The following is a 15,518-nucleotide window of genomic DNA, read 5'->3' on the forward strand; positions in this document are numbered from 1 at the left end:
GACTGAAAGAGCTATAAGACAAACAGGGCTGAAACATGCCCCCCACTTGCCACATTGCAGGCAATGAGAAAGACAGAAGAGCTGTGGTTCTTCTGGGAGCCCAGACCTTGGGGATCCCCATGCCAAGGCTGTGGCATGATGTAACACCATCTTTGGGGCTCTACACTCTCTGGAGTCTCTGAGCTTTCAGGTACCATTGCATTCCCCTGGTCCAGATGATGGTGCCTGCAGTGGAAGCCCCTTGAGATACACCTGGTTCAGCCTTGCATGGAGTGGCGCCTGGAGCTGCCTGCCCCACCACAGCAGCTGGAGTGCCTGGATGGACCCAGTGGCTGGACCCTGCAGTCGCCCACCCACACACCTGTTACCACTCCTGACCTGGTTTGCCCTTGGCAGGTAGGGGATCTAGGCCAGTAGCATGAGCTGAGTGCAGCCTGCTTTGCCGAGTGGGCAGAATGAGCCCAGTGTAAGCAAGCAAAACCCAAGCAGAGGTACCACCAGCCACAGAAGTTTCCAGCTGGCAAAGTGACACCCTAAAGATCCCATGACAGTTGTACCAGTTTACGTCCCCACCAGCAATCTAAAAGTGTTCCGTTTTCGCCATATATGTGCCAACACTATTGCTTTTTTATTTCTTTGATTATGGCTATTCTTTCAAGAGGGAGGTTATATCACATTGTGGTTTTGATTTGCATTTCCCTGATTGTTAGTAATGTTGAGAATTTTACATATATTTGTTGCCCATTTGTATATCTTCTTTGAGAATTGCCTATTCATGTCCTTAGCCCACATATTGATGGGATTATTTATTTTTCTTGCTGATTTGAGTTCCTTGTAGATTCTTGATATTAGTCCTTTGTCGGACACACAGTTTGTGAAGATTTTCTTCCACTCAGTGGGTTGACTGTTTACTACCTGATTTTTTTTTTCTGTGCAGAAGCTTTTTAACTTAATTAAGTCGCATCTATTTATCTTTGTTTTATTGCATTTGCTTTTAGGTTCTTGGTCATGAAGTCTTTGCCTAAGCCAATGTCTAGAGGAATTTTCCCATATTATCTTCTAGGATTTTTATGATTTCAGGTCTTAGATTTAAGTCTTTGATCTATCTTGAGTTGATTTTTGCTTAAAGTGGGAGATGAGGATGCAGTTTCATTTTTCTACATGTGACTTGCCAATTATTCCAGTACCGTTTGTTGAATAGGGTGTCCTTTCCCCACTTTATGTTTTTGTTTGCTTTGTCAAAGATCAGTTGGCTATAAGTATTTGGTTTTATTTCTGAGTTCTCTATTTTGTTCCATTGGACTGTGCGCCTATTTAATCCATGCTGTTTTGTTGGCTATAGCCGTATAGTAGAGTTGGGTAATGTGTTGCCTCCAGATTTGTTCTTTCTGCTTAGTATTGCTTTGGCTATGAGGGCTCTTTTATGGTTTCATATGAATTTTAGAATTATTTTTTCTAATTCTGTGAAGAATTATGGTGTTATTTTTATTAGAATTGAGTTGAATTTGTAGACTGCTTTTGGCAGTATGGTCAAAACCTAACCACTTTTGATATATTTCATTTTAATATACCCATGTATGTTCTATCTCCCTTATTTATAAATTCTTTTTCTTTTTTTTTTCTTTAAGACAAAGTCTCGCTCTGTGGCCCCACTTATGGACCAGGAGTGCAGTGGCATGATCTCGTCTAACTGCCACCTCTTCTTCCCGGGTTCAAGTGATGCTCCTACATCAGCCTCTCAAGAGCTGGGATTATAGGCATGCACCACCAGGCTTAGCTAATTTTTTGGTATTCTTAATAGAGATGGGGCTTCACCATGTTGCCCAGGCTGGTCTCGAACTCCTGACTTCAGGTCATCCATCTGCCTCGGCCTCCCAAAGTGTCGGGATTACAGGCATGAACCACCACACCCGGTCAGCCTAATTTACAAATTCAGTGAGGGAAAGAACAATGTTACTTGCCTCTCAGTTCTTCTACAGCACCTAAATATAAGTACCTATTCAGTCAATAACAGTAAAATCGATGAATGAAAACCAGGATAAGTATGTATTCTAGATGTCATCACTCCATTTAAAAGAGGATGAGAAATACACCTACATTTGTTTGACATTTCTAAAGACACAGAAACCTGGACTTCAATCCAGTGTTATATCTATTGTAACACACTGTCTTGCTTAGACCTTTATTATTATTTTGTAGAGAAGCTGGCCCTATACATTAACTAAGGTTTAACTCTACATTTAAAACAACCTGTAACACTCTGACTTTTTTTTTTTCAGTCATTTACATTTTCTCATTGGATTTATGCTGAGGGAAGCTACCAAGGGAGTAAAAACTAATATATCCTTTGGCAGATTTAAAGGATAATTCAATTAATGATTTCATAGATTCAGTTCTCTGTGTTCTGTCATATGTAGAAAAAGCTATGGCAATTAACTGGATTCAGTCCATGTACCATGGGAATTCTAATGGCTATGTGGAATACTAAATTAGATGTGTGCTTACTGCCAGTTAACCGTAACACTGGATATGCAGTGTTTGTTCTAATTTTGAACAGCCAAGTTATGCATAAATCTCAGCATATTTTATGATCCTTGAATCGTAAGAGTAATTTTTATTAAGGAATACCTATATGTGACTTCTTAGCACACACTGGCTTTCTCTCTAATTTGAGTTTCATTCATGATAAAATCTTTATTGGCCATAAGAAAAATTTGATAAGTAAGGTGAATTATTCATATTTCTAACATTATTCCCCCTTTTCTCATCAGAATATCTTTCCTCCCTCAAATAATATATAAAATACTAATAAAAATATTGTAGCTTTACTTCTAATGGCTAATTTGTCTTCTATTTTTTACATTATGTAATTGAATTTTTCGTGAATAGCTGTATCATCTTTAAGTATAATTTCACCTATGTATTTAGAAAACAAAGCTTAAATGAACCTCTTTCATAAAAACTTCTGAGTTATCAAAGGAAGAATTATTGGTGATATAGATATATCAGTATTCAAGTTGTTTTATAAATACTAATAATGCCGGTTTATTTCATAATTTGCATTTCAAAGCAAACCTGCATATACCTAAATAAAATTAAAATCTTGGTTTATTAAGATATGATCTTTAAATTTTATATATCCAATACTTATTAGGTTAATAAAGATCTCTTAGAATAATTAAAATAAGGTGCCAAAACAAAAAATTTTGGTCCGGTAAGAAAAAATTGTACAGGACAACTGTTTTAGCATTGATGATACCCTAGTATTTGTATCATAGAAATTAATCATTTTATGCTATCTGAAAAAAATCACAGAAAAACTACAGGGCTACAGTAACCAAAACAGCATGGTACTGATACAAGAGCAGACATACAAACCAATGGAGCAGAATAGAGAACCCAGAAATAAGAACGCACATCTGTAACTATCGATCTTCAACAAACTTCACAAAAACAAGCAATGGGAAAAGGATTCCCTATTCAACAAATGGTGCTGGGATAGCTGGCTAGCCATATGCAGAAGACTGAAAGTGGACCCCTTCCTTATACTGTATACAAAAATTAACCCAAGATGGATGAAAGACTTATATGTAAATCTCAAAATATAAAAACCCTGGAAGGCAACCTAGATAATACCATTCAGGACATAAATACGGCAAAGATTTCATGATGAAGATGCCAAAATCAGTCGCAACAATAGCAAAAGTTGACAAATGGGATATAATGAAACTAAAGAGCTTCTGCACAGCAAAATAGAGTATCAACAGAATAAACAGACAACCTACAGAATGGAAGAAAATTTTTTCAAACTATGCATCTGACAAAGGTCTAATATCTAGCATCTATAAGAAACTTAAACAAATTTACAAGAAAAAAAAAACCATTAAAAAGTGGGCAAAGAACATGAACAGACACTTCTCAAAAGAGGACATACATGTGGCCAACAATCATTTGATAAAAAGCTCAACATCACTGATCACTAGGGAAATGCAAATCGAAACCACAATGAGATACCCATCTCACATCAGTGAGAATCACTATTATTAAAAAGTCAACAACAATAGACCCTGGCTAGGTTGTGGAGGAAAAGGAACACTGTTACACTGTTGATGGTAGTGTATATCAGTTCAGCCATTGTGGAAGACTGTGTGGGGATTCTTCAAAACCTAAAGACAGAAACAGCATTTGACCCAGCAATCCCATTACTGGGTATATACCCAAAGGAATGTAAATCATTCTAGTATAAAGACACATGCATTTGTATGTTCACTGCAGCACTATCACAATAGTAAAGACATGGACTCAACCTAAATGTCCATCAATGATAGACTGGATAAAGAAAATGTGGTACAAGTTCATCCCAGAATACTATGTGGCCATAAAAAAGAATTATGTCATGTCCTCTGCAGGGACCTAGATGGAGCTGGAGGACATTATCCTTAGCAAACTAACTTAGGAACAGACAACCAATGCATGTTCTCACTTATAAGTTGGAGTTAAATGATGAGAATACATGGACACATACAGGGGAACAACACACTGAGAACTATCAAAGGGTGGAGGGTGTGGGGGGAGAGGATCAGGACAAATAACTAATAGGTACTAGGCTTAATACCTGGATGATGAAATAATCTGTATACACACAAAAAAACCCCCTCTGACTCAGGTTTACCTATGTAACAAACCTGTACTTGTACCCCTGAATTTAAACGTTTTTAAAAAATTAGAATTCTTTTTTTTTTTTTTTTTTTTTTTTGGCATTAGACTGAACTCATTGATAATTGCTCTTACAATCTCAGCAAAATTATTAGCGGCCCAAGAAACATCAAAGATCATTTAAACAAAGAAGATGATAATAAAATAACTTTTACATAACCAGAAATGTTTCAAATTCTGATGCATGTGACGAATTTTGAGATACCAAGAGTACTAACAATAATTATTTAAAGAGGAGATTTGCTCTGATCAAGACTTCATCCTCATTCCAAGGGCAGGAAATTTTTAATGTCCACAATACTAAAGCAGAGAGAAGACATTTTAGTGCTGGTGAGCTTGAAATGAAGGGATCTATGTGAATAAATACACTAATTTGAATTAGTCATATATGTTTTAATATCACATTTGATTCAGATTAATTATCTGATCATTATTGTTTTAATGTTGTATTAGATTCAGATTCAATATTATCTCCTCCTTAGGTTCTACTTCAAAATACTGTGATGATGTTACCTTTCAAAGGGTTTTTTCTCTTATTGCTCATTTGTATACTATCTATGACACATATTTTCTTCTAAGCACATTAAGTTATATGTTATTTTATGATGCTTTCTCAGCTATTCTACATAAGTAGATTCTGGTCCCCTAGGCTTACTGAAATATTTGTAAGTATGTTCAATTATTTGCATGTTTGAAAAATACTAACAGTCTATTTCTAATGTTGTACAAGAAATGTTATTTATTATTATTTCTATTATTACTATTATTACTTGAGATGGGGTCTCGCTGTATTGCTCAGGCTGGTCTTGAACTTCTGTGTTCAAATGATCCTCCTGCCTAAGCCTCCTGAGGAGGTGTGATTACAGGCATGCACTACCACACTTGACTATTATTAAATTGAATAACTAAAATCAAAGGTTTTTAATCGAAGATACAGAAATACAATTTTCTTCTTGAATAATTATAAAACAACTTACAGAAATAGTTTGTTTTTCTTATTAATACGTGATGATTATCCAAGCAAGTTGGAAACCACTTAGAGAAAAATATAAATGTGCATATTTTCACAAAGGTGAACACTATTTTAAAACTAAGCACATTACTCTTTTGACCATGCATTTAGCATAAAAAACACACAATTTTACATTATACCTAGAATGTAATATTTCCCTGTGATTAATGTTTTTCTCTTGCTTTCTAGAATTGCATGCATTTCTCAAAAATACAGTCAATGAGTTGTTTTTATAAATTCTTGAAATACTTTGAATAAAGAAAAATATATAATAAACTCAATTCTTGTCTTTAGTGTAATCCATTCTAATTAATATATGCTGAATATGTTATTTGTTCTTTTTAAAAGGATGTTCACCAATAGTTACATAAATTTATATTAAAGTGATGTCAAATTAGAATAATACTATGAAATTCACTGGATGTATTGCAATGGTCTCCCTACTGGTGTTTGTTTCTTGCTTCTGCCTTCGTACCCCTTTCAGTCTATTCTCAGCTCTGTAGCAAACGTCATTCTCTTAACATATGATCTGAGAAGATTGCTTGCACCTCTGATCAAAACTCTCCAGGGGCCTCTCATCCTTTTTAAAGTCCTCCTTAATATTATAAAGCTCTATATTAGTGCTGCTAATATAGACAATGGCAATGGGAGCCACCTATGCAATGTTAAATTTTCTCAGAGCCATACTGAAAAAGAAACAGAATAAAGGTCAAATTAATTGTAATAATATAATGAATATATTTAGAGTGGTATAATTTCAACATGTAGTCAATATAAAAAAATAGTAGCCAGGTGGTGCGGTGGCTCACGCCTGTAATCCCAGCACTTTGGGAGGCCAAGGCGGGCAGATCACGAGGTCAAGAGATTGAGACCATACTGGCCAATATGGTGAAATCCTGTCTCTGATAAAAATACAAAAATTAGCTGGGTGTGGTGGCACGTGACTGTAGTCCCAACTACTCGGGAGGCTGAGGCAAGAGAATTGCCTGACCCAGGGAGGCGGAGGTTGCAGTGAGCCGAGATCGTGCCACTGCACTATAGCCTGGCGACAGAGCGAGACTCCGCCTCATAATAATAACAATAGCCACGATACAGAATCAACCTAAGTGTTCACCAATGCATGAATGGATAAAGAAAATGTGAGATATGTACACTATGGAATGCTATTCAGTCATAAAAGAGAATGAAATCTTATCATTTGCAGCAATATAGATGAAACCGGAGGACACTGAGTGAAGTAAGTCAGGCTTAGCTAAAAGGCAATATTCTCACTTATATGTGGGAGCTGAAAAAAATTGATCTCATGGATGAAGAATAGAATGGTGGTTCCCAGAGGCTGGAAAGGATACTGGGCAGGGAAAAATAAAGAGAGATTTGTTAATTGGTACAAAATTATAGTTAGATAGGAGGAATAACATGTAGGGTTCAGTAGCACAAGAGGGCAACTATAGTTAACGATAACTTATTGTATATGTCAAAATAGCTATAAGACTTAGAATGTTCCCGATATGGTTTGGCTGTGTCCCTACCCAAATCTCATCTTGAATTGTAGCTCCCATAATTCCCGCGTGTCATGGAAGGGGACTGGTGGGAGGGGACTGAATCATGAGAGTGGGTCTTTCCAGGGCTGTTCTTGTGGATAGTGACTAAGTCTCATAAGATCTGATGCTTTTTTAAAGGGAAGTTCCCGTGCACACACTCTCTTGCCTGCCACCATGTAAGATGACTTCGCGCCTCATTTGCCTTCAGCCATGATTGTGAGGCCTCCCTGCAGTCATGTGGAACTGTGAGTCGATTACATCTTTTTCCTTTATAAGTTACCCAGTCTCGGGTATGTCTTTACTAGCAGCGTGAGAACAGACTCATAGAGTTCTCAACACAAAGAAATGATAGATGTTTGAAATGATGGATATCCCAGTTACCCAGATTTGATGATTACACATTTTTTGCTTGCACTGGAATGTAACATGGACCCCTTAAATACATACAACTAATACATATCCATATAAATTAAAAATAAGTAACAACATTAGTGAGATATAGTGAGATATTTTATACCTTTATTTTTTTTGTTCTAAGATTTCAAAACCTATTGTGTATTTTACACTTACAGCATATCTCAAATAAGCCACTAGATTTGTACTGGGAAAGCCTCTTCTGCCTTTGGATTTTATATAATGTACAACTGAATACGCAGATTCACATACCCAATTTGTTTCAAAATTACTACAAAGTTTTCCAATAACTAAATCGAGCATCATATTTTAAATTTGAGTTAATTAAAGTAAAACAAAACCAAAATTTCAGTTGCTCAGTTGTACTGGCAGCACTTTTAGTGCTCCAAAGCCACATGTAACAAGTGGCTGCCGGACTGGACGGCATGTCTCTATAACATCTGGCATCTCGTTAACTTCACGGCCTCATCTTCCCCTCCTCTGTGACCCTTGCTCATTCAGCTTCAGCAACATTAGCCTCTGCGCTGCCTCTTGAATTTCCTAGAATTGCTCTTGCTTGAATAATCTGCCCTTGTTCCCTCTGCCTGGTATGTTCTTTTCCTACATTTGCAGCTGGTCCCTCTCTTACCGTATTTTCTTCATCTATCCAAAATTTCACCCACAGGCATATACGTCTGATATGGATTAAATTGTTCAGCAAAATTCCACTCCAAAAGACCTCCGAATAGAAGGCTAGTGTACTACCCTGATGAACTGATGTTTGGCGTAGCCACATGACATTTTTGGATGTGATGTGAACAAACACTCTAAATATGTCTTTGTTGTTGGGCTTATTTTCTTGTGCTTCTGCCATCACCATAAGATGATAATATCCTCTCTGTACTCACTGCTTCCTCAGCTTGGTTATATGTGTTACTGGATCCATACCAATGAGTCAGGCATTGCTGTTTGAAGCTGAGCTCCTTATTCAAACCTGGCTTTGATCAGCAGTTTCCAACGTGATAATTATCGTATGACACTGTGTTTTGGGGTGTTTATTATGCATAATTATTATGGCAAGCTGACTGATGTGTCTCATTGCACTGTTTTACTTTTTTCTTCCTTAGACTTTCTCATTGTTTCCCACATTATGCATTTTTCTACTTTATTTTTTAAAATCATTGGTTTCTCTTGCCAATGTCCATGAAAGCAGGGATGTTTGTTTGCTTTATTCAATTCTATATACTAAAATCCTAGAAAAGGGCTTGGTGTGTACTATATGGCTGATTCATATTGTTGAAAATATTTAATTACAACCCTAACCACAGTATGCCTTAATTCATAGATAAGTCTCTTTCACTTTACAAAATAGGAAATTGAAACTTGGTAATTTAAATGAATTAACCAATGTTTTAGGATTAGATCCACATGAACAGTGTGAGGCTGAGATCACATTATGCTGAGCCTTTACCGACTTCACTGATTTTTTTTGTCTTGAATATCCTGAAAGATACACTAAGACCTTGTGGCAGATGACTTACTGTCCCCTCACGTTGTGGAAATTCTGTACTTCTCCTATGTGTGAGGCGCCTTCTCTGGTAAACCCAGAAAGCTCACTGCTATGGACTGAATGCTTGTGTCCTCCCTAAATTCCTATGTTAAATTCCTAACCCTCAAAGTAATGAATGGTCTTTGGAGTTAGGGCCTTTGGGGAGCAGTTAGGTTTAAGTGAGGTTATGAGGATGAAACACCTGTGATGGGATTAGTGCCCTTATAAAAAGAGAAAGGGACACCAGATTTGTGTGTGTGTGTGTGTGTGTGTGTGTGTGTCTGTGTGTGTGTATGTGCACCAAGTAAAGGCCATGCCATGTACATGCCAGTACATAACCAAAAAGAGGGCCCTTACCAATCACCCAACCCTGCTAGCATCCTAATCTCCAACTTCCAGCCCCTAGATTTGCAGAAATAAGTGTTTGTTGTTCAACCCACCCTATCTATGCTATTTTATTATAGCAGCTTGAACTAAGATATTCATTGTCCCACCAAGAACTGGGATTCCTAGGGCAAGTCTTCATTCCAGAGAAAGGATAGAAAGCAAGGGCAAGGTTCAAGCAGACATCAGTATTCCTGGCTGTTAGAGTTAAACAGATGCCAGGAGGCAGTGATAAATCCAGTTACAAAATATCTATTTTTATTGATTTGTTTGCTGTTTGTTCACTTCTAAGGCTTATCATCTCAAGGATTGAGTATTTCCTAAAGTTCCTTAAAAATTTTCATTACCATTATCTCTGAAATACATTTTAACAAGATCTGATCTGAATCAAATAAAACCTGTCAGAGAGACAAAAATGTTATAAAACGAGGATAAACGATAGTATCGATGCGCATGAAGAATGTGGTATTTCACATTTTCCCAGGGGGTTCACCTAAAGTTTGGGTTAAAAATATACATCTTAACAAAAAAAGGCTTTTCACCTTTCTTTTTTTAATGTTCTGTTCTTTTTATCTTCTGGATGAAGAGATATGCTTTACATTTTTCTCAGTTGCTGTCCTTGAAATTACCATACTGGACATAAAACCTAAATAGTTGCAGGCAGTAGAACCAATTTATGTCTGCAAATGAGCCATCTTCTTTAAAGTTTCATTGGCTTAAATGTGCTATGGCGAGTGTAAAAGTCAGGGTCATAAGACAAGATTTTAATCGCAGATATAAAATATATGTCTGCTACGACCAAGGAATTTTTCTAATGTCTAAGTGTTTACTGAAATAAGTTTCGTTAAATGTTTAAATCATGTTCGCATCTTATTTACCTCATCCTATACATCTAACCAATCATGCTAGTAAAATCACTGTTATATTGAGAGAATGTATATTCACTGTTATATTGAGAGAATTTGAGTTAAGTATTACTCAATAAAGCACACATCTGTTAATTATATGGACAGCATGTAAATAAGTAACATGATTCTGTGTTATGGGATTACTTAATGTAACCATAACCTAGAATGTATCGATACTGCTAAATCCCTCTTTTAGGCCACAGGAGAAAATGCATTTACAAATCACCATTATGTCTAAGGAGAATTAAAGGCAGGTGCAGCAAGCTCAAATAGAAAAAAAAAATGTCAATGAAATTTTCTAATATTTCTTAGCATGCATTGTTAGCATGTAACTGTTAAATTAAATGTATACATAAAATAATTGAGTCTAATTAATAGTTACTATGTAATGATTACCTAGTCACAAAACTTAATGATATTCTACTTGTAATCAAATGTACTATGTAACCAGTGCTTACTGCATTAAACTGTATATCACATGCCTGTTATCTCCTTCGTTTTAGAAATTAGAACTTTAGTTCAACTCCTGCTTCTTAGTAAAGTAATGCCTCTGAAATGTTGAAAATGAACTGGCAGAATGCCAGGAAATCTGCTTAAGCTGAAACACAAAAGAGGTTTTGAGCAAAAAGAGGCTTAATCTTCTAACACCTTAAGTTTAGTGCTATTACAGTAAATGCTGCTTCTATCAAATTATAAATGGTTTGACTCTTTTCTACTCACTCTTAGCAATATTAACCTGTAGTTGCTTGGTACAGGTAGTATAAGATTGTTCTGGGGTGTGTGTCTCTGTGTGTGTGTGTGTGTGTTTAACATTGTGTAATATCTTTGTAATTTTTTGTCTCCATACAACTTTGATGGCAATGATGCATAACAAAACTATTCTGAACTTTACTAATAGGAAAATATTTATTTACAACAATAGCTTTCTGCGGCCTTTCATATAAGGTACTAAGAGGTTTATTACTATTATGAATTTGTTGCTAAATAAAATATTTAATGACAAATCAGGTTTCAACTGCCAAAAAATATACTTAGTAGACAACTTCTGCATATATCATGGGCAATTGATTGCAATATACAACTAAAAATGTGTCATAATCTTCACATAAGGAGAATTAAGATTTAATAAATAGTGGTGGCATAACTGTAAAACAAAAAACAAGTTTCAACTTTCATAATACAATCATACAGGTTTACTAGAAGTGTAACTAAAAGAGAGGATAGGCTAAATTTTAAATTACAATCATGGTAACATATTCCAAATGGTTATTTAACCCAATATCCCACTAAATGTAGACATATATCTTGTGATATTTTCTCTATTTCTATTACAAAAAATGAAACCTCAACTGTAGCAACTAATGAAATAAATATTAAGAATTATATTACGGCCGGGCGCGGTGGCTCACGCCTGTAATCCCAACACTTTGGGAGGCCGAGGCGGGCGGATCACAAGGTCAGGAGATTGAGACCACGGTGAAACCCCATCTCTACTAAAAATACAAAAAATTAGCCCGGCGCAGTGGCGGGTGACTGTAGTCCCAGCTACTTGGGAGGCTGAGGCAGGAGAATGGCAGGAACCTGGGAGGCAGAGCTTGCAGTGAGCTGAGATCCGGCCACTGCACTCCAGCCTGGGGGACAGAGCGAGACTCTGCCTCAAAAATAAATAAATAAAAAAAGAATTATATTACTTTCTACTTAAGTATTCATCAATCTTTCACTAGCATATTTATATAATTTACTATAAGTGAATTTTCTATCATCATATTCATCTACTTTAAACATTATTTACTACGTGATTTGGTCTTTTAATTAATTATAAGTCACTTAGAAGGTAATAATCTTGTATCTGTACAATAGTGAAGAGACTAGGCAAATATACAAGCAAATCAGTATCATGCTAAAGTTAAAAATGTATTCTTAAATGTAGCAAAAGTTTGGAAAAGTGAGGTAGATTTCCAATATATTTGGTATTTTCCTGGAATTCATTAGTAACTTTGTGAAAAATGATAAATTTTCATGAATGTATGTAAAGAAATACTATAAGAATTCAGATTAATCAAAAAGGAAACTAGGCTGCTAGAGACTCACAAGTAATTTATAACAAACATGGAAGACATTAATAACCAGACACTCTAAATATGGCATTCATCAAGCATAGGTTAGATCCATAAGAAAAAAAAAACTTTCAATAGAAATAAAAAATAAAATATGTAAATAGAATCCATGATAAAATTTGAGAATTTGTTTAGTGATCTTAAAGATTTTCTTTTGCTTTATGTGAAATTCATTCTGTATGAGTAGAAATAACGTTTTAGAGTTAAAGGATACTATTTAAGACTTTAAACATATAACTCTAAATTCAGCTAAAGTTAGAGTATCTTTCAAATTAAAATTTAAAATACTTATATATCTACCAGTAAACTTATTACAGTTTTCATGAAGTTTTTGTCTATATGTAAACATGTCAACAAACACCAGGCTAATGAAGAAAATATTAAACAAAACTGACTGTCCAAAGGACTGATACACTGACAGAAAGAAAAGATACTTAAACATTTTTTAAAATTTTGTAGTTTAAACATCTTACATTACAAACATAATGTTTCTGAGAATATATGATGTAAAATACTCTAACCAATTTGAATAATAAATTTTATAAAAGAAAAATAATAAAAATACTGCTGAAAACTGAAACTAAAACATGTAGGTTATTGGTTACACATACCAAATATATTTACGCTTTAAAGTTGTATTAGAAGTAGAATATATAAAGATTTCTCATTATATAATGGCAGCTGAAACCCAAGATAGTATATCTTCACTACTAATAAGAATTTAGAACTCTGAAAATAATATGAAATAAATTTAAAAAACAACTATCCAAGGGTTCTTAAGAGGAAAAAAAAATCAGGAAGATTGTGATGGGAAATGAAAACTAGTTTCCATTTTTTTTTCTTTATTTTTCTCTCAAGACTTTTCCCAGAGGACAAGCCCTAGTTGAGGAGGTTCAAAGTGATCATGGTAACTAAAACTTGTCCAGAAGGACAGAGGTATCTTGGAAAGAAGCATACATCATGTTGGAGAGTGTGAGGGTAATCTCAGATAGGAGACAGAGAAGGGTATGTCAACATTCTGAGTATAAACCCACAGAAATTTCAGTCTATTCCCTAGCTCTGCATGCACAAGCCAGCATAGCAAAAGCTTCGAGAAATCACTAGAGGTTTTGAGTCACTGCTGACAGGATGGAACACAAAACTTAGAGGTGATTAACTGCTTGAAAAATAAAATCCCCAGATGTTTATCTAAAGATGCAGAGAACGCACAACATAATATTTACAATATCCAGGACACGATTCAATATTTTTTGACAATCAGAACAATGAGGTGAATTGTAAAGGAAAAATACCACGAACATATGCAAATGCTAAAATGACCTAGATGCTGAATTTATCAGATAGTAGATTTTAGAGCAACTATTTTAGAGCAGCTCTGCTTATCATTTATGAGGTGAAGAAAATGTATATATTCTAAAATAGATAAAATGAAATGGATCAAACTATAGGACTTCTCAGTAAAAAGACAGAAAGAATAAAATAGAGCAAATTGAAATATTGGAACCAAAAAAAAAAAAAAAAAGTATCTGGGGCAGTCACAGTGGCTCCTGCCTGAATCCCAGCTCTTTGGGAGGCTGAGGCAGGTGGATCACGAGGCCAGGAGTTTGAGACCAGCCTGGCCAAGATAGTGAAACCCCGTCTCTACTAAAACTACAAAAAAAAAAAAAAAAAAATTAGCTGGGCATGGTGGCACGCACCTGTAATCCCAGTTAGTCGGAAGGTTGGGGGAGGAGAATCGCTTGAACCCAGGAGGCGAAGGTTGCAGTGAGCGGAGATCACGCCATTGCATTCCAGCCTGGGCAACAGAGCAAGACTCCATCTTAAAAATAAATAAATAAATAAATAATAATAATATCTGAGATAAAACCAAAAATTCACTATTGACTCAACAGCAGAAATGAGATGGTGGAGTAAAGAGTCAGTTAATTTGAAGAGGAAATAAGGGAACATTACCTAATTGGAAGGGCAGTGAGAAATGAGATAGATAAAACTGAGAGGTATCTCATGAGCCTGTGAAACAATTTCAAAGGGTATAACGTATGTGTACGTAAAGTCCCAGAGATGAGTAAGAGATTACACACACACACACAAATTGAAGAAATAGTGGCCAGAAAGAAACCGTGGCTCAAGCATGTTGACAAATAGAAATCCCCACATTCCAGAAGCTCAGTACACTCCAAACAAGAAATTTCAAACAAGCAACACTTAGACTCATCCTAATCAAACTGATAAATAACAAAGGTAAAGAAAATAGCTTTAAAGCAGTTAGATAAAATAATACATGGCACATGAAGGAACAATGAGTCAATTTATGTGGTTTTCTCTTTGAAAACATAGGAGACTACTTCCTGTGTCCAAGTGTTCTCATTGTTCAATTCCCACCTATGAGTGAGAACATCAACATGCCACATGTATACCTATGTAACAAACCTGCACGTGCACACATGTACCCTAGAACTTAAAGTATTTTATATATATATATAAAACAGAAAACATAGGAGACTAGAAGATAGTGAAACCCCAAGCTTAAAGAAATGTCAACGTAGAATTCTCAAGGGCAAAGAAAAACAATCCTTCAGAAACAGGAAGGAAGAGGTGTAGTGGACATTTGAGGAAAGATAAATAAATGGAATTTATCTCCAGAAAATCTGCTCTCAAAGAAATGGAGAAGAAACTTTTTCAGATGAAAAACATAAATTGGGATCTTCAAAAATGAAGGGAGAACAAAGAAACCACATATAGATGAATACGTATACAATATTTTTTTCTCTTTAGTTCTTTAAAATATTTGTAACTACTTAAAAGAAAAATTATCATAATTCCTGATGGGATTTTCAATGATTTTAGATGTAATGCATGACGTCGAAAAGAAAGCTAGACAAGGTGTGCGTAAGGAAT

The 15,518-nt window shown here is 35.4% G+C and overlaps 1 protein-coding gene across 7 annotated transcripts in view; it reads right to left on the reverse strand.

Annotated features, from left to right (window-relative positions):
- Positions 1–15,518, reverse strand: part of NCAM2 (neural cell adhesion molecule 2) — a 563,771-nt gene that overhangs the window by 139,967 nt on the left and 408,286 nt on the right. The window contains exon 11 of one of the 7 annotated variants that reach the window (XM_025380703.1): positions 11,031–11,101. The exons of the other annotated variants lie outside the window; for them this stretch is intronic. Within the exon in view, the coding sequence (XP_025236488.1) occupies positions 11,097–11,101 (5 nt within the window). The 3' untranslated portion in view covers positions 11,031–11,096. Of the gene's footprint in view, positions 1–11,030; positions 11,102–15,518 lie in introns of those variants that run through there. 7 annotated transcript variants of the gene reach the window in all.

The sequence above is a fragment of the Theropithecus gelada genome, chromosome 3, assembly GCF_003255815.1.
Source record: "Theropithecus gelada isolate Dixy chromosome 3, Tgel_1.0, whole genome shotgun sequence".
Lineage (NCBI taxonomy): Eukaryota > Metazoa > Chordata > Mammalia > Primates > Cercopithecidae > Theropithecus > Theropithecus gelada.